The sequence below is a fragment of the Muntiacus reevesi genome, chromosome 3, assembly GCF_963930625.1.
Source record: "Muntiacus reevesi chromosome 3, mMunRee1.1, whole genome shotgun sequence".
NCBI lineage: Eukaryota > Metazoa > Chordata > Mammalia > Artiodactyla > Cervidae > Muntiacus > Muntiacus reevesi.
In genome coordinates this window covers 89809499-89834492 of record NC_089251.1, presented here as the reverse complement: position 1 = coordinate 89834492, position 24994 = coordinate 89809499, and the positions used below count along the sequence as shown (strand labels likewise).

General features: G+C 35.5%; 1 protein-coding gene across 2 annotated transcripts in view; it reads left to right on the top strand.

Annotated features, from left to right (window-relative positions):
* Window positions 1-24994, top strand: part of EXOC6B (exocyst complex component 6B) — a 669652-nt gene that overhangs the window by 321193 nt on the left and 323465 nt on the right. For both annotated transcript variants that reach the window (XM_065929532.1, XM_065929531.1), the window contains exons 9-11: window positions 13395-13478; window positions 16340-16386; window positions 17694-17814. In XM_065929532.1, the coding sequence (XP_065785604.1) occupies window positions 13395-13478; window positions 16340-16386; window positions 17694-17814 (252 nt within the window). The remainder of the gene's footprint in view (window positions 1-13394; window positions 13479-16339; window positions 16387-17693; window positions 17815-24994) is intronic.

Below are 24994 nucleotides of genomic sequence, written 5' to 3'. Positions count from 1 at the left end.
GAATCTCCACACTGTTTTCCATAGTGGCTGTACTAGTTTGCATTCCCACCAACAGTGTAAGAGGGTTCCCTTTTCTCCACACCCTCTCCAGCATTTATTGCTTGTAGACTTTTGGATAGCAGCCATCCTGACTGGCGTGTAATGGTACCTCATTGTGGTTTTGATTTGCATTTCTCTGATAATGAGTGATGTTGAGCATCTTTTCATGTGTTTGCTAGCCATCTGTATGTCTTCTTTGGAGAAATGTCTGTTTCTCACCACTACTATTCAACATAGTTTTGGAAGTTTTGGCCACAACAATCAGAGCAGAAAAAGAAATAAAAGGAATCCAGATAGGAAAAGAAGAAGTGAAACTCTGGCTGTTTGCAGATGACATGATCCTCTACATAGTAAACCCTAAAGACTCTACCAGAAAATTACTAGAGCTAATCAGTGAATATAGTAAAGTTGCAGGATATAAAATTAACACACAGAAATCCCTTGCATTTCTATACACTAACAATGAGAAAACAGAAAGAGAAATTAAGGAAACAATACCATTCGCCATTGCAACAGAAAGAATAAAATACTTAGGAGTATATCTACCTAAAGAAACAAAAGACCTATACATGGAAAACTATAAAACACTGATGAAAGAAATCAAAGAGGACACAAACAGGTGGAGAAACATACCATGTTCATGGATTGGAAGAATCAATAGTGTCAAAATGGCTATTCTACCCAAAGCAATCTGTAGATTCAATGCAATCCCTATCAAGCTACCAATGGTATTTTCACAGAACTGGAACAAATAATTTCACAATTTGTATGGAAATACAAAAAACCTTGAATAGCCAAAGTAATCTTGAGAACGAAGAATGGAACTGGAAGAATCAACCTGCCTGACTTCAGACTATACTACAAAGCCACAGTCATCAAGACAGTATGGTATTGGCACAAAGACAGAAATATAGATCAATGGAACAGAATAGAAAGCCCAGAGATAAATCCACAAACCTATGGACACCATATCTTCAACAAAGGAGGTAAGAATATACAATGGAAAAAAGACAACCTCTTTAACAAGTGGTGCTGGGAAAACTGGTCAACCACTTGTAAAAGAATGAAACTAGAACACTTTTCTAACACCATACACAAAAATAAACTCAAAATGGATTAAAGATCTAAATGTAAGACCAGAAACTATAAAACTCCTAGAGGAGAACATAGGCAAAACACTCTCTGACATAAATCACAGCAGGATCCTCTATGACCCACCTCCCAGAATATTGGAAATAAAAGCAAAACTAAACAAATGGGACCTAATAAAACTTAAAAGCTTTTGCACAACAAAGGAAACTATAACCAAGGTCAAAAGACAGCCCTCAGATTGGGAGAAAATAATAGCAAATGAAGCAACAGACAAAGGATTAATCTCAAAAATATATAAGCAACTCCTGAAGTTCAATTCCAGAAAAATAAGTGACCCAATCAAAAAATGGGCCAAAGAACTACATAGACATTTCTCCAAAGAAGACATACAGATGTTTTTAGTTTTTTTAATTGAAGTATATTTGATTTAAGAAGTTGTGACAATTTCAGGTATACAGAAAAGTGACACATATACATGCATGTGTATATACACACATGTATATTTTCTCTTTTACATTTTTTTCCATTATAAATTGTTACAGGATATTAAGTATAGTTCTCTATGCTATACAGTGGGCTTCCCAGATGGTGCTAGTGATAAAGAACCCACCTGCCAATGTAGGAGACATAAGAGACACAGGTTTGATCCCTGGGTTGAGAAGATCCCCTGGAGTAGGAAATGGCAACCCACTCCAGTATTCTGGCCTGGAAAATCCAGGACATAGACAGAGGTGCCTGGGAAGCTACAGTCCAGAGGCTCACGTAGTGTTGGACACAACTGAAGCGACTTAGCACACATGCTATACAGTAGTCCTTGTTGCTTATTTTATATATAGCACTGTGTATCTGTTAATCCTAAAATCCCAGTTTACCTCCTCTTCTGCTTTGGTAACTAAGTTTGTTTTCTATGTCTGTGAGTTTATTTCAGTTTTGTAAATATGTTCATTTCTATCATTTTTTAAGACTCTGCATATAAATGATATCATGCAGTGTTTGTCTTTCTCTGACTGACTTCAATTAGTATGATAATCTCCAGATTCATCCATGTTGCCACAAATGGCATTATTTCATTCTTTTTTGTGGATGAGCAATATTCCATTATGTGTGTGTATGTGTATATACACACGCACACATATATAGCACATCTTCTTTATTCATTCCTCTGTTGATGGACATTTAAGTTGTTTCTCTGTCTTCACTATTGTAAATAGTGCCACCTTGAACATCGGAGTGCATGTATCTTTTTGAATTAAAGTTCTCTCTGGATATATGCCCAGGAGTGGAATTGCTGGATTATATGGTAGCTCTATTTTTAATGTTTTAAGAAACCTCCAGATTGTTCTCCATTGTGGCTGCACAAATTTACATTTCCACTAACAATGCAGGAGGGTTCCTTTTTCTGCACACCCTTTCCAGGATATTATGTTTAGAGTTTTTGATGGTAGCCATACTGACTGGTGTGAAGTGATACTTCATAGTTTTAATTTGCACACCTCTAATAATTAGTGATGTTGGGAATTTTTTCATGTGCCCATTGCATGTCTTCTTTAGAAAATGTCTATTTATATCTTCTGCCAATTTTTAAATTGGGGTTTTTGATGTTAAGCTGCATGAGCTATTTGTATATTTTGGAAATTAAGCCCTTATTGATCGCATCATTTGCAATATTTTCTCCCATTCTGTAAATTGTCTTTTCATTTTGCTTATGGTTTCCTTTACTGTGCAAAAGCTTTAAAGTTTAATGAGGTGAAGAGGGTTAAGAGGTGCAAACTTTCAATAATGACAAGAAGTCCTGGGGGTGTAATGTACAACTTATTTACCATAGTCAGTGATATTGTAGAGAATACTTGAAAGTTGCCATGAGAATAAATCCTAAAAATTAAGTTTGTGTGGTGATGAATGGTAACTGGACTTACTGTGGTGATCATTTCACAATGTGTACTATCTAATCTGAAACCAAATGATGTTATATATAAGACATAGCTCAATAGAAAGCGTAAAAAAAAAGATGTATGGAATTGACAAAGGGCGACATAGATCAGTGGGACATAATAGAAAATTTAGAAAGATAAAAATATGTGACAAAGTTACAGAAGCAATTCAACAAATAGTGCTAGAATATTTGCATATTCACACAGCAAAATAGTGAACCTCGAGTTACTTCTCACATTTTGTACAAAAAGTAACTCAAAATGTATTATGATTTAAATGTAAAATGCAAAACTAGAAAACTTTTGAGAAAAATAGAAGACCCTCAGACTCTAGAGGTAGACAGAGTTCTTAGACTTTACTCCAAAAGCACTTATCACGAAAAGAAAATAATTGATAAATTGAACCTCATCAAAATTAAAAGACCCTGTTAACAGGATGAAAAGCCAAGTTTCAGAGTGGGGGAAAATGTTAGCAAATGGTGTATCCAAAAAGGACTAGTATCTAGAATGTATATAAAGACTTTTCCAAACTCAACCATAAAAGAGTAAACAATCCAGTTATGGTATGGACAAAAAACACACAATAAACAGTTTACCAGTGCATATGTACAGATGGAAACTAAGCACTTGGTTACATCTTTTGTTTAGCATCGTTAGTTATTAAAAAGAATTAAAGCCACCATGAGCCATCATTACACTCCTTTACAATAGTGACTATACCAAATACCATTACGGTTGTTGATAGGCACATATATGGTGCAGGTCACTTTTCACTCTAGAAAACAGTTTGGCAGTTTAAAAAACTCAACATGAAATTATCATGTAACCCAGCAGTTGCACTCGTGTTTATTTATCCCAGAGAAAAGAAAGCTTACTTCAGGTATTTCACATACTTTATAGCAGCTTTGTTCATAATAGCAGCAAACGGGAAAAAGCCCTGTAATCTTGCAGGAGATGAATAGTTTAACTATGGTCTGTTTATACTGTAGCATCATGACATATTACTCGGCAATGCAAAGGAAAGAACTGCTGATATTTGCAGCAACCTAGATGAATCTTCTGGAGAAGGAAATGGCAACCCACTCCAGTGCTCTTGCCTGGAGAATCCCAGGGATGGCGGAGCCTGGTGGGCTGCCATCTGTGGGGTCGCATAGAGTCGGACATGACTTAAGCGACTTAGCAGCAGAGCAGCAGATGAATCTTCAGAGATTTATGGTGAGTGAGATAAGCCAATCTCAAAAGGCTGCACACTGTAAAATTCCATTTACATGTCTTAAATGACAAAAATTATAGGAATGGAGAAAACATTAGTGCTTACCAAAAGTTCAGTAGAAGGTAGGGATGGAGGGAAGTGTGGGTATGGCTATAAAAAGGGCGCTTGTGGGATCCTTGTAGTTTTGGAATTGTGCATCCTTGACTGATTGTATCACTGTCAGTGTCCCAGTTGTGATAGGGAACTGTAGTTTTCTAAGATGCTCACCTTTGGAAAACCTGAGTAAAGGTCTCTATTAATTTTTTTATAATTGCATGTAAATCTACAGGCCTCTCATAGTAAAAAGTTTCATTAAAAATTGGTATTGAAGCAAAGTTTATTTAACTTTTAGCTTCCTTTTTTCTCTTAACCTATATTCTTATATTTTTAAGCAAACATCAGCTGAATATATTTATATTTTTTTGTTTTTAGATATTCTGCCTGTTTTTCTGAATATCTGAAGTTCAGTATGACAGATTTTTTAAATTCTTATATTCTAAATTTGTCTGTTTCTGTACAGTTTCTGTTAATGGGGGAGAAAAGGCATAGATTTATTTATACAAAATTCCTCCAGTCGTCACTTAACTATATAAAGGGCTGTTTTGGGAGGTGGTTTGGCAAGTTTGATTTTGAAAGGCAGGGAGCAGCCATGTGTCTTTAATAAAACAGCCATTACATACATTTATATATCATAAAAATAATGTGTATAGCTCGTTCAGTTTATAAAGTTCTTAGACTGAGCCTCAGATTTTTTGTTTTTCCTGGTGTTGACTTCCTTTAATTTACATGAGAAGTCACTTGAAAGCTATACGCCTAGTTCTTCTTGTATAAAATCTTGTATTATACCTTGTGTTAAGCCAGCAGTTTCTATTTACTTATTGTTAATAGTGAGGACTATTAATAATGTCTCATTACCTTTCATCTCCATGAAGTGATTTGTGTATAACAACTGTGACATGATGATATAATTTTTATTTACATTTTAGATGATACCTTTTTCTGTGTGTTCTTTAGTAATTGTTCAAAGCCCTGTTCATTTTGGCAACATGAAATAGATTAAGAGATTGGGAAATTTTAAATTTTGAAGCACTTCAGCAGTTGAAAGATTGACAGTTGTGAGTTAGAAGAGACTTCTAACCATCATAATCAAATCACCATACTGTATGTTTTGAACTTATAAAAAGATGTAAGTCAATTATTTCTCAGTAAAATTGGAAAAAAAACATAAAAAAAGAATTCTGTTGCTGATTGTCTACAAATTGATTAAATTGTATTATAGTATACAATTAGCACATTATTTGTGCATGTAATTGTGCACAGTTATATACAGATTATTCAACTTATGTTTTTTGTAACAAAATGGGGCACTTATCTTAAAAGTGAAATCCAAGTCTTTTCCTGATCAATTACCTTAATCATAGAGGAAGTCTGGGTTTCTGTTCTAGCCAGGTAGGTAGGTTGTAATTTTAAGCAGTTTGGTTTGCTAAGCATGATTAAGACACTGTTCCCTTTGAGGTTTACCCTTTCGCTTCTAAGGTACAACTGTTTATCATCTTGGGTCAAAGGTTATAAAAAGTAGTCATCAATTAAAGCTTTATTGGTTGTAATTGGTAATGCTATGAAAGGAGGCAGCCAAACTGAATCTAATAATAAAAGACTCTTTGTTAAAATATTTAATAAATTAACACTCTCTCATGGAAGAGGGGAAGCTAATTACAAAGCCCAAGATTGTTAATCATAATGTTTACTTTCTTCAAAAGCACAGACCCAACTCTCCATAATCATTAGACATTAGATTTCTTTCTTTTTTAAAATTCTGTAGACTTCTGTCATTCCCGGAGGGGATGTTCTTTTCTATGGCTCAGACTTGGGGTATGGCAGAAAGAGGAAATGCCAAGACAAACATAAGTTATAAGGGGCATCTTAAAAATAAACAGGATTCTGTTAGAACATCAGATTGCCGTTGCTCTTCAAAAAGGGTCAGAAGTTTATGTAGATTTACTCTGTAGGCTAAGTGAGTAATATCAAGAATTGAGGCATTTAGAAAGTAATGTTTTTTTGTTTTTTTCATGGTAAATTATCTACCAGAGCAATTATCCTTTCCACATCTATGTTGTGGACATTTGCGGTTCTTGACTTTTAGACATTTTTCAAAGCCATAATGTAGGTAAGTGGAGCTGTGACACAATACTACCTTCACAACTCTTGAATGATCTTGCCATGAGAACTCTGTGAATGGGCTTTTACATCTGAGAATCAAATGGTCTAATGAATGTTTCTAGATTTAAGATATAGGGGACATCTTGGGTTTGTTGTTTACATGTGTTTCTGTAGTCTGATCTTTAAGTCACTTCTAATGAAAGAAAATCCTGCTTTGGGCCTGCTGTGCAAATTAGCCATATGGTGAAGTGTAATATCCCGCTGAATGTCATTACGGTGCCCTGTGATATGTGCTCCCCTTTTCACATGGAAGCAAATTAAAATAGCCCTTTCAGGTGTTTTTTTTTTTTTTTTTTTAACACTCTGAATAAACCTGTCTTCACTTGGATGCTGGGACAGTTAAAAGGGTGTTCTCCAGCTGCAGTCAGGGCGATGAAATTATAGGCTTTGCTCAAGACCAAATGGAAATATTGCTTCCTGTAGGCAAAGCCGGAAGAACCTTGTATGTGATTCCCTTCTTCCATTTCTCTCTCTTGTTCTCTGCATACTTGTCCATAGTTGTTTCTCAGTCCAAGGGTTCATTTTGTTTTGTTGTGATGGATGGGAAGAATTCTGCCTCCTCTCCAGTGAACCTTATATCAGTCTCTACCATGGAAGATGCACTAGATGAAGAGCTGTTTAACCAAATAATGGCATAGTAAATATTTAATAAAGAAAATAGAAGATCTGTTCCTCTCTCTATTATGTAGACATATTGCCCCTATGAGGAAGCATTGTCCCAGCATAAGCTTTTTTTTCTATGAAACTGGACGTGTTTCCACTAACGTTTAGGGACCTGGGGATCAGTAATTGTATGAAATGTTCAAGATGTTTCTGCATATAGGATACATTGTTACCTTTTATGAAGGAAAGAATTTCAGGAAAGGTCTTTGATCTGGGCTTCTCTTTTTCCAAGAGCAAGGATCGCATGATCCTGACTTATTTGATTCCTGGTGTGACCTACTATAGCAACTATAATTTGACTTTGAGCTTTGTTAGCAATGAATTTTATCACTTTTATTTATATACAAAAACAAAAGGCCTTACTCATTTGCCTACACTGAGTGACAATACTGTGTTTGGTTCTTTTTTTTTAATGTTTATATTCAGACAAGTCTAGACACATGGGAAATTCAACGTCTTCACTTGTGTTTTTATTTTTAAACATTTATTCATAACCCATGTTTGTTCCGGCATTTGTATGACAGTCTGTAGCATGTGTTTGAAGAAAGGCAGTTGGAACAGTGTTGTGCAGTAAAAGTGGATTGTACTGGATTATGATGTTCTGGAAAAATCAGTGAAAAGAATATATATAATATGATATATGAGCCTATTTATATACGTGTTATGTGCACATATGTGCGTAGGTGAAATGTCTGTTTAGAATATCTTCCCTGGTGGCTCAGACGGTAAAGAATCTGCCTGTAATGCAGGAGACCTGGGTTCAATCCCGGGTTCGGGAAGATCCCCTTAAGAAGGGAATGGCTACCCACTTCAGTGTTCTTGCCTGAAGAATTCCATGGACAGAGGAGCCTGGTGGGCTGCAGTCCATGGGGTCGCAAAGAGTCGGACACGACGGAGTGACTAAGCGCATACACACACGAAATAGTATGAATGAGGTTTTTTAAAGTTGAAGGTTGATTTATAATATTATCAATATATTAGTTTCATGTATGCAACATAGCAATTAAACATTTTTATAGATTATAGTCCATTTAAAATTGTTGTAAAATATTGGCTATGTTCCCTGTGCTGTACAGTATATCCTCATAGCATGTTTATTTTATATGTACGTAGTAGTTTGTACACAGATAAGGCAATGGCAGCCCACGCCAGTACTCTTACCTGGAAAATCCCATGGATGGAGGAGGCTGGTAGGCTGCAATCCATGGGGTTGTGACAAGTTGGACACAACTGAGCGACTTCACTTTGACTTTTCACTTTCATGCATTGGAAAAGGAAATGGCAACGCACTCCAGTGTTCTTGCCTGGAGAATCCCAGGAACTGGGGAGCCTGGTGGGCTGCCGTCTATGGGGTCGCACAGAGTCGGACACGACTTAAGTGACATAGCAGCAGCAGTAGTTTGTACCACTTAATCCCCACACGTCTTGTCCCTCCTTCCTTCCCTCTCACTAATGGTAACCATTTGTTCATTTTCAATATCTGTGAGTCTTTTTCTGTTTTGTAATATTCAGTTATTTATTTTTTTATATTTCGCACGTAAGTGATAACATGCAGTATTTATCTTTCTTTGTCTAACCTACTTCATTAAGTATAATACTCTCTAGGTCCATTCATGTTACAAATGGCAGAATTTCTTTTTTCTTTTTTTTTTTTTTGACTCAGTAGTATTCAATTGTATGTATTTGCCATATCTTCTTTATCCACTCAGCTGTTGATGGACATTTAGGTTGCTTCCATAAGTTGGCAGTTGCAGATAGTGCTGCTATGAACAATATCTTTTTGAATTAGTGTTTTTGTTTTCTTCAGATCTGGATATGTATATATAGGAACACATGTATCAGGCAACTCAAAATTTTTACCACTCTGTGTATGTCTGTGGATGACTATGAAAGTGCCATGAGTTTTGATTTTGAGGCTACACATAAATTTTAGCAGGCAGACAAATTTGCAAATTAGGAATCCATGAATAATAATTGACTGTATTTCCTCCTGGTTCCTCTCTTATTAAATGACACCACCAGCCAAACTAGTTACCTAGGTTAGAAATCTCATGTCAGTTTTCTTTCCTTCATATCCTTTACCGTATATATCCAATTGGCTTGTGCCTCTTTAAGTATATGTCAGAGTCTAATCCTTTTGTAGCTAATTTCTCCTTCCTTCATTCTGCTTACCACATACAGTTCCAGGTGTCTAAAATTAGAGTTGAAGTCCAAATATCTTATCATGATTTACAAAGTCCCCCGGTCTTGTCTCCTGTCATATCTCTCCTTTACACCCTGAAGTTCCAATTGTGAAGAACTTTCAGTTTGTGGAATGTGTGATGTCTTTTTTCACTGAATCTCTCTCTCTCTACAAGGAACATTCCCCCCCGCCCTTTCTATTTACTTGGCTTATTCTTCTGAGTCATTCTTCAATTATGAGTATAAATGTTATTTTTTTCCTGAGAATCTTTCTCTAACATTTATCCCTCCCCAATCATGTGCATGCACACACACACACACACACACACACACACACACACACACACACGCACACTCAGTTATACATTCCACTCCAATCCATAGGATTTTATAGTTTATTTTAATATAATTGCTTATTTAATTTCTAGTCTTCCACTGTAGACCATAAATTCAGTGAGGAGATTTTTAGTGTCTTTCACACGGTAAGCACTTTATATACTCTGTAACTGATTTTTCTGTGACATTGTATGTATTAATTCATGAATTATTGTATAGTCTTCGGAGCACTATCATTCTAAAGACATAAAATGAAAAAGAAAACAACTTTTACCTTGCCTTCCTATTGTTTTGTATCTTTTTGTTTATACCTTTGCTAGCTTTACAGGTGACCTTTTTTGGTTTGTGTTTTGTTTTTTTCATTTGAGTGGTTAAAGGAGCTCGAGGCCGAAGTGGCAGCACTCTATTGTGCATTGTCTATTGACCTATTTGTGAATAGGCAGGGACTTCCTCAATTACTCAGCTGTATTGGGCAGACATCTATTTCTCAATTTCTTCCTATAAGCATTGAGTTGACAAAATTGCCAAAGGAAATAGAAAAATCAGAGGTGAATTTATTTAACATCCACTAGGGAAAATCTAACTCACTTTTATAAATGGAGAAGCCAGACCTGTTAGATAAATTGGTCTTTTCTTATGTTTTACTTTTATTAAAAAACAAAAGGTATATAGTTTAGAATTAAGTAGAAGTACATGATTTGGATTTTAGAATTTAGAATTTGGATTAGAATTTCATCTTCTTTATTTTCTATCATTTATGACAAATAATTAAATTAGTATGGTACTGCTAAGTCACTTTAGTTGTGTCCGACTCTTTTCTACCCTATGGACTGTAGCCCACCAGGCTCCTCTGCCCATGGGGTTCTCCAGATAAGAATAGTGGAGTAGGTTGCCATTTCCTCCTCTAGGGGATCTTCCTGACCCAGGGAATGAACCCGTGTCTCCTGCAGCTTCTGCATTGAAGGCGAATTCTTTACCACTAAGCCACCCGGGAAGTCCCAGTTAGTATGCTGTGTCCTAATTAACAAGGCTTTCCCTAAATTCTCAATTAAGTGTATCTTGGCTCAAAAGTATGTTGGAAATGTAATGTCACACTAACACAATAAAGGGCCATTTAGGGCTGTTAACCTTAAAATGAAAAGCCCTTCACTGTGTACAAAAGGTAATTGACCTTTAATAATACCACTATGCTGGAAAATGGTGACAAGTAGGGAATAACTTTAACAAACCAACAGGCAGTCTCCACTTCTTATTTCTTAAATATAATTATTTGCTACCTCACTAACTTATGGACTAAGAAAGTCTTGAAATAGCTGTCTTAAGGTTTGTTTTCATTTTTCAGACAGAAAAATTCAGATGTATACGGTTGTCAAAACCTTAGTGTGTTAAAATATTTGATTTTAACCTACACCAAGAGTTGTCAAACCATGACTCTTGTGTCAAATCCATCATACTGCCTGTTTTTGTATGACCTTGTGAACGTTTATTTTGTCAAATGATGGGCAAAAAATCATTTTTTACCCATAGAGGACTAATATTTTATGACAGGTGAAAATGATACGAAATTCTAATTTCAGTTTCTACAAATAAGGCTTTATTGGAACAGAGCCATACTCATTTAGGTATTGTTTATGACTGCTCTTATGCTACAGCAGCAGTGTTGAGTAGTTGCATCAAAAACTGCATGGCTCAACAAAGCTATTTACAGTTCTGCCCATTACAGAAAACATTTGCCAACCACTGAGCTACACTATCAAGTGTGCATGATTTAGTACCTTAAATAGCTTTTCCAGTTTAGGTATAACAAAGAAGTCATGTTGAGTAAGATTCTTCAGACTTTTGGGAAGGTGAAAAAAACTGAAAGTGGATAGTACATGGAAAATCTTCCTTCTGTGCAAGAGACCTGTGTTCAATCCCTGGGTTGGGAGGATCCCCTGGAGAAGGGAATGGCTACCCACTCCAATATTCTTGCCTGGACAGAGGAGCCTGGTGGGTTATGGTCCATAGAGTCGCAAAGAGTCAGACATGACTGAAATGACTATCACTTTCATAGTAAACCTATCTTCACATGGGCGGGGCTTTCACTTTCATCACTGATTTCATCTTATGTTTTAAATAAGTATTTGCATAGTGGTTATTATTTATCAAGACAGTATTCTAAAAGCTTTATAACTCTTGATAATCTTTATAACAAACATAGGAAGTTGGCATCTCTACAAATAAGTAAGCCATGGCATGTCTACTAGTGAAAGGTGAAGAGTTAAACAGTGGAAGTTAAATTAATGAAAGGGAAATTATATAGCTAGTCATATGAGTTATACTGTAGGAGGAAATGGCAGCCCACTCCAGTATTCTTACTGGGATAATCCCATGGACAGAGAAGCCTGGCGAGCTACAGACCATGTGGTTGGAAAGAGTCACACAACTGACTGATGGAGCACGTGAGTTATACACGTGAATTAGTAAGGGCTGGGCCATGATTTGAATAAATTCATCTGGTTCTAAAATCAGTACTCTTAACGACTCTACAATGCTGTCTCTCCCTTTCTGCTTTTGTTTATTTAGAAAAGTCTTGGGTTGCGAGTAGACTTTAATAATAGGTGAGCACCATGTTTTAACAGTTTTGAGCTCATATCATTTTCTAGGGTTGTTATATCAAGTACCACAACTCGGTGGCTTAAAATAAGAGAAATTTCTTCAGTCACTGTTTTGGAGAGTAGAAATCCAAAATCAGGATGTTAGGAGGCTGTCCTTTCTCTGAGATTCTGGGTAGAATCCTTCCTTGCCTCTCCGCAGCTTCTGTGGTGGCCAGCAGTCCTTGATGTTGTGATGTATCATTCCAGTCTCTTCTTGTGGCTCCATGGTGAATTCTCCCCATGCTGTCTTCATATAGCATTTTCCTCTTCTTATGAAGACACCAGTTATGCTAGATTAAGGGTCACCCTGTTATAGTATGACTGCATCTTAATTAATTAGTCTGTACTAATTAAACCTGTACAGACTTTTCTAAATGGTCATGCTGTGAGGTCTGGGGAAGGACATTAATTTCGAGAGGACACTGTTGAACCCTAGTTATAGAACATATAAATCAGCTCTCGTATTCTAGAGTACCTTTCAGTTTAAGCCCAAAAACCCTAAACGAAAAGTTATAGGCCTTTGTTTCTTCCTTTTTGGTGTTAATCCTGTGCTAGATAACTTTCTGTCTGAGAAGACTGACATTATTCTCAACTTCTGCCTTTTTCTGGCCTTCTTTTGGCCTCTTGCTCGTGATTTCTTTGAGACTAGATTTTATTCTGGAATTTTCTTCTGGAATGTTCTGTGATTTTTTTTTAAAGGATCATTTTCTTAACTGTTATTATAACCTACAAGAATGTTGGTTTTTTTTTTTTCTTGTAAATTTGTGATAATTAGTTCAGAAACCAACTTTGGTGTTTTTAGAGGTTGAGTTCTGACAGTTTCCTCTGAATAATCTTGTGTCCATTTCTATTGGGATTTGTAAGTAAGGTTGAGTAAGTTCTAATAATTATTTTTGTTTTTTCAGTGGTTTTTATTGTAAAATGACAGATTGTGAGAAATGTGGGACTGCCTTAGCTTCTGACCTGGGAGCTTCTCTTTTCCCATGAAATATTAGAGTGGTTGGCCCAATTGTGTCAACCTGTTTCCTTTCGTTTGTTTTACAGGGGGCCCGGGAAACGTTTGAGAACTACTACCGAAAACAAAGGCGAAAACAGGCTCGTTTGGTGCTCCAGCCTCCATCTAACATGGTAGGATAACCACTTTTATTTTTCTCCCTTTTCCATTTTTCTTCTATATCTTTTAATTATTTTCCAGTTGTGATTCCCCCCCCGCCGCCCCAAATTGTCATTCTGGGGCCACTTTCGGTAGATGTGACTTGCACTGAGAAAGTAGCAACTAACATTTCTTGATTGCTATGTTTCAGGCATTCTTCTAAGTACTAGATATGTATTGTTTCATTTCATCCTCACTGTAATCCTATAAAGGTAGGTTGTTGTGAGTCACCCAGTCATGTCCAACTCTTTGCAACCCCATAGACTGTAGCACGCCAGGCTTCCCTGGGCTTCATTATCTCCCAAAGTTTGCTCAAACTCATGTCCATTCCCTGGGCTTCATTATCTCCCAAAGTTTGCTCAAACTCATGTCCATTGAGTCGGTGATGCCATCCCACCATCTTGTCCTCTGTCGACCCCTTCACCTCCTGCCCTCAATCTTTCCCAGCATCAGGGTCTTTTCCAGTGAGTAAATGCTTTGCGTCAGGTGTGTTTGCCTGGTTTGATCACCTTGCTGTCCAAGGGAATTTCAAGAGCCTTCTCCAGCACCACAGTTCAAAGGCATCAATTGTTTCATGCTCAGCCTTCTTTATGGTCCACCACTCATATTGGTACCTGACTATTGGAAGAACCATAACTTTGAGTATACGGGCTTTTGTCAGCAAAGTAATGTCTCTGCTTTTGAATATGCAGTCTAGGTTTGTCATAGCTTTTTTCTACAAGGAGCAAGTGTCTTTTAATTTCATGGCTGCAGTCCCCATCTGCAGTGATTTTGGAGCCCAAGAAAATACAGTCTGTCACTGTTTCCCCTGTTTCCCCATCTATTTGCCATGAAGTGATGGGACTGCATGCCATGATCTTTGTTTTTTGAATGTTGAGTTTTAAGCCAGCTTTTTCACTCTCTGCCTTCATCAAGAGGCTCTCTAGTTCCTCCTCACTTTCTGGCGTTAGGGTGGTGTCATCTGCATATCTGAGGTTATTGACATTTCTCTCGACAGTCTTGATTCCAGCTTGAGGTTCATTCAGCCCAGTGTTTCACATGATGTAGTCTGCATATAAGTTAAATAAACAGGGTGACAATATACAGCCTTGATGTACTCCTTTCTGAATTTGGAACCAGCCCATTGTTCCATGTCCAATTCTAACTGTTGCTTCTTGACCTGCATACAGTTTTCTCAGGAGGCAGGTAAGGTGGTCTGGTATTCCCATCTCTTGAAGAATTTTCTACAGTTTGTTCTGATCCACACAAAGATTTTAGCATAGCCAATGAAGCAGAAGTAGATGTGTTTCTGCAATTTGCTTGATTTTTCTGTGATCCTTCTGATATTGGCAGTTTGATCTCTGGTTCCTCTGCATTTTCTAAATCCTGCTTGGACATCTGAAAGTTCTTAGTTCATGTACTGTTAAAGCCTCGCTTGAAGGATTTTGAGTATTGCCTTCCTAGCATATAACATGAATGCAATTGTGGGGCAGTTTGACCATTCTTTGACATTGCCCTTCTTTGGAATTCAAATGAAAACTGACATTTCCTGTCCTATGACTACTGCTGAGTTTTCTAAATTTGTTGATATATTGAGTTCAGTACTTTAAGTGCATCATCTTTTAGGATTTAAAATAGCTCAGCTGAAATTACATCACCTGCATTAGCTGTGTTCATAGTGATGCTTTCTTAGGTGCACTTGACTTCCCATTCCAGGATGTCTGGCTCTAGGTGAGTGATCACACCATCATGGTTATCCGGGCCACTAAGACCTTTTTTGTATAGTTCTTCTTTGTATTCTTGACACCTCTTCTTAATATCTTCTGCTTTTGTTAGGTCCATTACCATTTCTGTCCTTTATTGTGCCCGTCTTTGCATGAAATGTTCCTTTGGTAATTTTCTTAAAGAGATCTCTAGTCTTTCCCATTCTGTTGTCTTTCTCTGTTTCATTGCATTGTTCACTTTAGGATTTCTTATCTCTCCTTGCTATTCTTTGGAACTCTGCATTCAGCTGGGAATGTTTTTCCCTTTCTTTGACTTTTGCTTCTCTTCTTTTTTCAACTATCTGTAAGCCCTCCTCAGACAACCATTTTGCCTTTTTGCATTTCTTTTTCTGGGGGATGATTTTGATCACCACCTCCTGTACAATGTTAGGAACCTCTGTCCTTGGTTCTTCAGGCATTCTGTCTGTCAGATCTAATCCCTTGAATCTATTTGTCAGTTCTACTGTATAATTGTAAGGGATTCGATTTAGGTCATACTTGAATGGCCTAGTGGTTTTCCCTACTTACTTCAATTTAAGTCTGAATTTTACACTAAGGAGTTCATGATCTGAGCCACAGTTGGTTCTCGATCTTGTTTTTGCTGACTGTATAGAGCTTTACCATCTTCAGCTGCAGAGACTATAATCAGTCTGATTTTGGTACTGACCATCTGGTGACGTCCATATGTAGAGTCGTCTCTTTCTCTTCTGTTGTTGTAACAGGGTGTTTGCTGTGATCAGTGTGTTCTCTTGGCAAAACTCTGTTAGTGTTTGCCCCACTTCACTTTGTATTCCAAAGCCAAACTTGCCTGTTATTCCAGGTATCTCTTGATGTCCTACTTTTGCATTTCAATCCCCTATGATGAAAAGGACATCTTTTTTTGGACACCTTGTTAGTTCTAGACGGTCTTGTAGGTCTTCATAGAACTGTTCAACTTTGGCTTTTTCAGCATTAGTGGTTGGGCATAGATACATAGGTACTCTTACTGTACTTACTTTATAGTCTTGGGAATTGAGTCTTAAGAAATTAATTAGCTGATTTGTGTCTTTATCAAAACAAAAACAATAACTTTTTTCTTCTTTGCTTTTTTGTAGCATGAAACTTTAGATGGCTACAGGAAGTATTTTAATCAAATTGTCGGGTGGGTATTTGTTTGTGTGTCTTAAATTTATATACTTTCAATAGTTTGTACACTTTTCCTGAGACTTGGAAAAGTATAACAAGTGTTATTTGGGAATTTATTTTTCTTTTCTTTATTTAAATTCTTAAAACAAGATTTGGTTTTGAATATCTGGTGATTTTAAAGGACTGTCTATTTGTTTCAACATTATATTGTTGGAGAATACTTTTTATGGAGAAAGGAAGAGTAATGTTGAATTGTAACCTTATTATGTGTGATATTTTGCTTTTCCATTACTGTTAAGAGAGAATCAAGCAATCAACAAACGTTGGCACGTTTTTTCTAAAAGAGCCAAATGGTAATGTGTTTTAGGTTCAGCAGACCAAATGGTTTCTGTTGCAGCTATTCAGCTCTGTTGCAGTACAAAAGCAGCTATAGACAATATGTACATGAGACACAATTGGTGTGTTCCAATAAAACAGTATTTATAAAAGTAAGCAGTGTGCCAACTTTATTCCATGGACTGTATAGCTTGCCACCTTCATCTTGAGAATATATACTAGTTTGGAATTGCAGTTCCCCAATAAGCTTCCCAAGTATAGGCAGCTTATTCTTATTGCAAAATAGTGACTTTGTAGTGAAAAAAGGGAAGTAAGTTGAATTGTTCCATGAAATTTCTTTCTTTTTCAAATTCAGATTGTTGTAATGTAATTGTTAACTTTATTAAAGTGTTACCATGAACAGTTCTCTATTTAAAGAATTGTTTTAATTAGTATGAATATTTAGGTAAGATAGCTAAAGATACATTTCAGATGCATAAAAATTAGGACACCACAGCATAATGTTAAAAAATATGTGTGTATTTTTTTACCTTTGTGCTATATCTTTTCAACACTTTGATGAAAAAGTTTTGTATAAGGGGAACTGTTTTAATATTTTGTGTGTTGGAGTCTTAAAATAATGGGTGTTTTAACTTTTGTTGTTTTTTGTAAAATGTTTTAATGGCCTGGTGTTTTTAATGTAGTGAAACTAGTCTCCTTTATCTATAAACATTTTTTTCTTCCTTTTTAAATTCCAGGGTAGCATGGTTAACATTTAATACAAATGTAATTCCAGTTTGTATTGAAGTGATTAAAATATCATGATCAAAGATATAATTCCAAGTCTAATAAATTTGATTTTGTTTGTTATACCAAATAGCTTTCTTTAAGAAAAAACACTAGTATTGCCTTCAAATTTAATGGCAGCTCTTAATGTTTGTGACATGCTGAAAATAGTAATCAAACTATTTTGTGACAGCTGTGCTTTCTTTTTTTCCTCAATCTTAGCTTTTTTGTGGTTGAAGATCACATTTTACATACAACACAAGGCTTAGTAAATAGAGCCTACATTGATGAACTGTGGGAAATGGCACTTTCAAAAACTGTCGCAGCACTCCGTACTCACTCGGTATGTAAGACACCCAAGATAAATTTTTACTTCAAGCTAATTGTCTCTACAGTATTCAGTCTTCTACAGCTTTAAAATCATCCTATGAATATCATTTACTCATGAAAGATGTATCGAAGTAACCACTTTAAACTGCACGTTCTCTAATGCTAAGCCCTCTTTTGTGGATGTTCTTTGCATTAAGAAAACAACAGCTAATATTAACTGATTGTTCTCTATGTTTCAGGCATTGTTATTGTATTGTTACTGTGTACTGCATATATATTTCATCTTCACTTCATCTTTCTAAGGCAGATACTGTTTTTATGTTTGTCATGTAGACTGCAGAACAACCTCAAAGAGATTAAGTAACTAGCCCAATATCACCCAATAAGTGGTAGAGCTTGGATTTGAACCTTGACAGTATGGCTGCAGAGCCCATGTTCTTAGCCACTACACCATGTTGCCTTTGTAATGCCTATTAATACTGGTTTGGAGTTCACAGATTTATTCTTACTCCATAACATTTCAATAAGTTGCCCGATTTTCAGTTTCCATGCTCTATGGATCTGTTTTATGATAGCATCAATTTTTAATGATAATCTACTTTATTACAAGTGGAGAATCCTGGCTCTGATTTATTCATTTATTCATTCATTCGATATTTCTTGAACAAGGATTACATGTTGATGATAGCAATACAAGAATGAATAAGACTAATTACTTTGTTCTCAGAGAGCTATATTATGATTGGGGAGATTCCCAATAAACTAATCAATAATAATATCAGACAGTGATAATGCAATGCAATTAAAAATGAGTGCTATATTAGGACAACAAAGTGTCTGATTTTGATAAGTTGATAAGTGGCATTCTGAGATCTAAATATCAAGCAGTCAGTATTTGTGCAAAGATCAATTAAAAGATCATACTATATATAAGGAACAGTAGTCCAAGGACTTTGTGGCACTATTATATATGAAAGTGTTTGAGGAACAATAGTGAGAAGTTAATAATAAAAGATAATTTGGTATTTTAAAAATCTCAAGAAATGTTCTAGTATGCATATTATTTTGTTAACCGGAAGCTTAAAAGTCATTCATAACCCTACAAGTCTCCATCTATTCATTATCAAGTGTTCCAGAGTAAATCAGTTCAGTTCAGTTCAGTTGCTTAGTCGTGTCCGACTCTTTGCGACCCCATGAATTGCAGCAACCCAGGCCTCCCTGTCCATCACCAACTCCCAGAGTTTACTCAAACTCATGTCCATCTAATTGGTGATGCCATCCAGCCATCTCATCCTTTGTCGTCCCCTTCTCCTCCTGCCCCCAATCCCTCCCAGCCTCAGGGTCTTTTCTAGAGTAAATATCATGTCTAAAACCTAGAAATTGAAGGGAGTGTAGCCACTTTAAAGGAAACTGAACAGTGCTCCAAGTGGTTAGAACATAAGACATAGAACCATAAGGGGGTATCGTAGGAAGTAAGAATAAAAAAATAGGAAGATTTCACATTACTTAGGGCCTGTTTGACCCTTTAAACAGTAAGTTAAGTGGAATATGTGTGTTTGGGATGGGAGTAGAGTTAATTGGAGTGAGAAGATCAGATTTCTATTTTTAAAAGATTATTCTAGCTAAATAATGGATGAGGGATGAGATTGGATATAGGGAGAAGAGTTATTAGTAGGCTGGTATAGTATTCCAGACAAGAGATGATGATTGCTGGACAAAAGTGGTAATAGATATGGAAAGAAGTGGATGAGTTTGAGAGATGTTTAGGAAGTAAGATTTATAATACTTTCGTGATGGACTAAATATAAGAGATAAGGTTAAAAGAAGGGCCTAGGTTTATGGTTTCCTTCTTTGGATGATAGTGTTGGTATTGATGGTTTGGAGTGGGAAAGTCATAAGTTACTTTTGCATGTGATTACTTTAGATGCCTTTGTGCAATTAAAGTAGTAGAGTCTGTCGTTGTTGTTCAGTCTCTGAGTCATGTCTGAATCTTTGTGACCCCATGGACTGCAGCACGTCAGGTTTCCCTGTACTTCACCAGTTCCCAGAGCTTGCTCAAACTCATGTCCATTAAGTCAGTGATGGCATCCAACCATCTCGTCCTCCATCATCCCTTTCTCCTCCTGCCTTCAATCTTTCCCAGCATCAGGATCTTTTCAAGTGAGGCAGTTCTTCACATCAGGTGGCCAAGGTATTGGAACTTCAGCTTCAGGATCAGTCATTTCAGTGAATATTCAGGATTGTTTGGTTTAATCTCCTTGCAGTCCAGGGGATTCTCAAGAGTCTTCTCCAATACCACAGTTCAAAAGCACCAATTCTTTAGCACTCAGGCTTCTTTATGGTTCTCACATCCATACATGACTACTGGAAAAACCATAACTTTGACTAGACAGACCTTTGTTGGCAAAGTAATGTCTCTGCTTTTTAATACACTAGGTGGGTTTGTCATATCTTTTCTTCCAAGGAGCAAGCGTCCTTTAATTTCATGGCTGCAGTCACTATCTGCAGTGATTTTGGAGCCCAAGAAAATAAAGTCTGTCACTGTTTCCGTTGTTTCCCCATCTATTTGTTGTAAAGTGATGGGACCGGATGCCATGTTTTTTGAATGTTGAGTTATATGCCAGCTTTTTCACTCTCCTCTTTCAGTTTCATGAAGAGGCAATTTAGTTCCTCTTCACTTTCTGCCATAAGGGTGGTGTCATCTGTGTATCTGAGGTTATTGGTATTTTCCTGGCAGTGTTGTGTCTAGCTTTTGCTTTATCTAGCTCCTTTCCCAGTTTGGATCCGTGATTCCATGTCCAGTTCTAACTGTGTTGCGTTTTGACCTGCATACAGGTTTCTCAGGAAGCAGATAAGGTGACCGTATTCCTATCTCTTTAAGAATTTTCCACAGTTTGTTGTGGTCCACTCAGTCAAAGGCTTTAGCATAATCAATGAAGCAGAAGTAGATGTTTTACTGGAATTCTCTTTCTTTTTCTATGATCCAGCGGATATTGGCAATTTGATCTCTGGTTCTGTCTTTTCTAAATCTAGCTTTATTGATTAATGTATCAGTTTGAAACTGAATAGGTTATGTTGTTACTGAATGTGTTGCAATATTTTCTTCTTTTTTCTTGGTAGTTTCTTCTTTAGTATTTAGAAATATTAAATGTTTACATATCTAATTTTATATTTATCTTATTTAAAAATTTCCCCCATTGCTTATATGTGTCCAAGGACTTTATCTGGCATTTTTACCATTATACACTTGCATCATAGTAAAATCTGTCATATTTAAAAGTATGTTTTTTTATGCTTCTGCCTGTTTGAAACTAAAAAAGTCTCTTACCTATTTTATGGCTTGATTTTTACACATTTATATATTTACTACCACCTGTTCTTAATGTCATTTAGGGTATGATTAAACAATCTCATTTTATTTTTTTGCCATACTATATCCATTGTCCTAGGATCATTTTTTAAATGTCTTACTTTCTTCCATTTTATGGTATGCTGTTATTAATACATAAAAAATTATACAAAGATACCATGATTAATAAAAGATAGAAAATATTGATTATTAATAGTAGTGAATTTGGCCATGATCCCTGGCATAATTATTATCTGTCTAATATGTAAATTTGAAGTGACTTTTTCCTGTGTATGAATACATGATAATACAATATATATTTTAAATAAAACATGCTGTATTTTTCACTTAGTAGGTAATGAGTTTGTTTAAATTTTAATGTGCCTTTATATAATATTCCACCTTAGGGATGTACCATTTTAAAAATTAATTCACTTGATAAGCTTTTTAAAAAATGTTTTTTAAGCTGTTATTAAGATTGTAGTAAATATTCTTACTAACTTATCCTTGGACAATTGATTATTCTTAGGATAAATTCTTAGATGTGAATGTAGTGAGTTAAAGGGTCTATGTATTTCTGAGGCTCTGGATGTATATTGCTAATTTGCTTTACAGAAACACTGAACCATTTATCACACTAAACATCATCTTTTAGAATTCCCATTTCCCTATTCCTGTTATTCCACAGAAAGTTATTTATGAAAACAAAAAAGTCATTCCCAGTCTATTAATGTCAGAAATTATATCTTAATTTAATATTTTTCTTTAATACTGAGAGTAAAAACCTCTTCACATGCTTTTTATTCATTTATCTTCTTATAATTTTCTGTTCATATGCATAACCTTTATTTTGTATTTTAGTCATTTTATTTTATATTTATTAGTAACACATGGATGTTAATTTTTTTTTTTTTTTTTTTTTGGATGTTAATTTTTAACATTTACTTTAATCTGAATGTTAATCTCTAGTCTGACATATATTAATAGATTGTTAACTGATTGTAAATATTTTCTTAGCTTCATGTGTCTCTGACCTTTGTGTCCTTTATCATGGCTTTACAAAAGTTTGAAATTTTTATGCAGTTAAATTTATTGATCCTTATCTTTACTAGTTATGTTTTCCTTATTCCAGAGAAATATAATTATTTGTCTATATTTAATTTTAATATTTATATAGTTTCTTTTTTAACATATAATTCACAAACTGATAATTTATTTTAATATTGAATGTGAGGTTGGACTCTAAGTACTGTAAAACAACTCATTGCTATATGTGTGTGTATGTAACTCCAATAACAGTATTGTGATAGTCTGTTGTTTTATTCAGTTTGGTTTGCCATAATAAAATATATAGATTGGGTAACTTCAACAGCAGATATTTAGTTTGTCATTGTTCTAGAGGCTGAAAGTCTGAGATTAGGATGCCATCATGGTTGGTTTCTGGTAAGGGATCTCTTTTTGGGTTTCACATGGTCACATTCTTATTGTGTCTTCACATGGCCTTTCTTCAGCATGTATTCTACTGTCTTCTTTTAAAAGGACACTAGTCTCGTCAGATTAGGACCTCACCCTTATGGCCTCATTTGACTTTATCTCTCCAAGGCCTTTTCTCTTTGGAGAAGGCTACATTAGTGCTAGGAGTTCAGTATATGAATTTTGCAGGGAACAGTGTTCAGTTCTTTAACATCTGTCCTTTCTCAACATATGTTGAAGGACCACCTTAATCATATATAATAATATGTATATACTAAGATCTACTTCTAAGCTCTGATTCCTGCCCACTCCCTTCCTTCTCTATATATATCTTTTTAAAAAAAGATTTATTTATTAGTATTTTTGACTGTACTGGGTCTTCATTGCTGCATGCAGTGTTTCTCTAATTGCCGTGAACAGGGGCTATTCTTTGTTGTGGTGCTTGGGTTTCTCATTGTGGTGGATTCTTTTGTTGTGGATCATGTGCTCTAATCTAGAGGTTCAGTGAGGTTCAGTGGTTGTGCCACATGGACTTAGTTGCTCCATGGCGTGTGCGATCTTACTGTACTAGGGATTGAACCTGAGGACCCTGCATTGGCAGGTGGATTCTTAGCCACTGGACCACCAGGGAAGCCCCTCTCTGTATGTCTTGAATCAGTATATCATTATTATTTGATTACTACATCTGATATAGTATGCTTTAATTTCTTTTTTTTGGTAATAGTATTTTTTTGTCATTTTTCACGCCAAGTTCCTGTACCTTTTTACTAGGTTGCTAAATTATATGTTCCAGTTCAGGCAGAAGTTTAGATATTGTGTATTCCAGATTGCAGTATACACTGTGCTGCAAACAACATTATGCCTAGTGCAGCTGTAATAATGGAAGTATCACAGAGTGTTGTACAGATATGAAGTGTAAACTTAAACTCTGAAAAATTCATGGAAATTAAGGATGAGCGAGGAGAAAGTTTTACCATAATGTAGAATATATATATCTGATTTAGTAACATATATTCATAGAGATTTCATGTGTATTCATTAGCCTAGTGCGAGCTTCATTCATTTGTATATTAAATGCCAACCATTGACTACATCCTCTTAAATTCTGGGCATACAACAGTGAAGAAAACAGTCAAATTCCTCCTCACACATTGCATATATTCTAGTAGAAGGAGAGAGACATTAAATAAGTAAATATAAATATTAATCTGTAACATCAAATACTGATAAATTCCATGAAGTATAATAAAACTAAGCAAGAGTAATTGGCATTTCTAGAGAAGAAATATTGGGGAAAGTGTCTTATTTTGTGTGTGATAGGATGGGAAGTTCTTTCTTACAAGGGAATTTTTGAGCAAAGACATGAAGAACTAAGGACTTTGAGTTAGTATGCTTTAATTTTTTTAGGATATATATATATATATGTTATAATATACTCTTAAAATATACTGTTTATCTCATTGTTCATCTAGACTAATTCGAGAATCACGTTGTCATATCCCTTCTACCTCTTACTTCCCTCTAAAACTGAACCATAGTGTTGTTATGCAGTAAATCTGCAAATTTAAATAGAGGTAATTGACCTATTTCAGTATCTGGTATTTTTTCACTGGGAATGTTTGTATTTTTCTCACCTATTTGCTTTTATGTCTTTTGATAGAATATTTTATGTGTTCCTATCTAAGTCCTAATTTTGGTATTTTATGGTTTATTTCAGGTACTATTTTGAGGAAGATTTGTTTCCCACTCATAAATGTTAACCAGTATTACTGTCATTCTAAGGGAGAGAAGTCCTTGATTTTGTTTATTTTATATCTGTCTATTTCCCTAATTTCACCAATTTTATTTTTCCTGGGAAAAGCTATGTTTCTTACAGAAAACTTACATTTCTTCCAGTTTTTTTTTTTTTTTTTTTTTTCAGTTTTGGTTTTTTTTTTGGTAAAGCAGTGGTTCTTCACGTTTTGTGTATAACTGATACATTTGAGAATATGATAAATCTTTAAAACTCTCTCAGCAAGAAAATACACTGTTTTCTTCATCATATAATCATACTTATTATCATTAAGAATAGGACACATTGCAAGTGTACTCATTAAGTGTATATCTGTGGAGAAAATTAATTTAATGGAATTTTCATCTGTAGATCTACTGTATATTCTTTTGAACTGAAGGATAAATGACACAAATACTTTTAAAAAGTTCAACATCAGTCTACAGAGGCATAAAGAAATTAGTGGTCTCTTAGGGCTGAAAGTGGGTATGAGGAATAAGCAGGTGATAGCTTAAGGGGCACAGGGTTTCTCATTGAGGTGATAAAAATGTTCTAAAATTGATTATGGTTATATTTGCCCCTATCTTCAAAAATATTTTA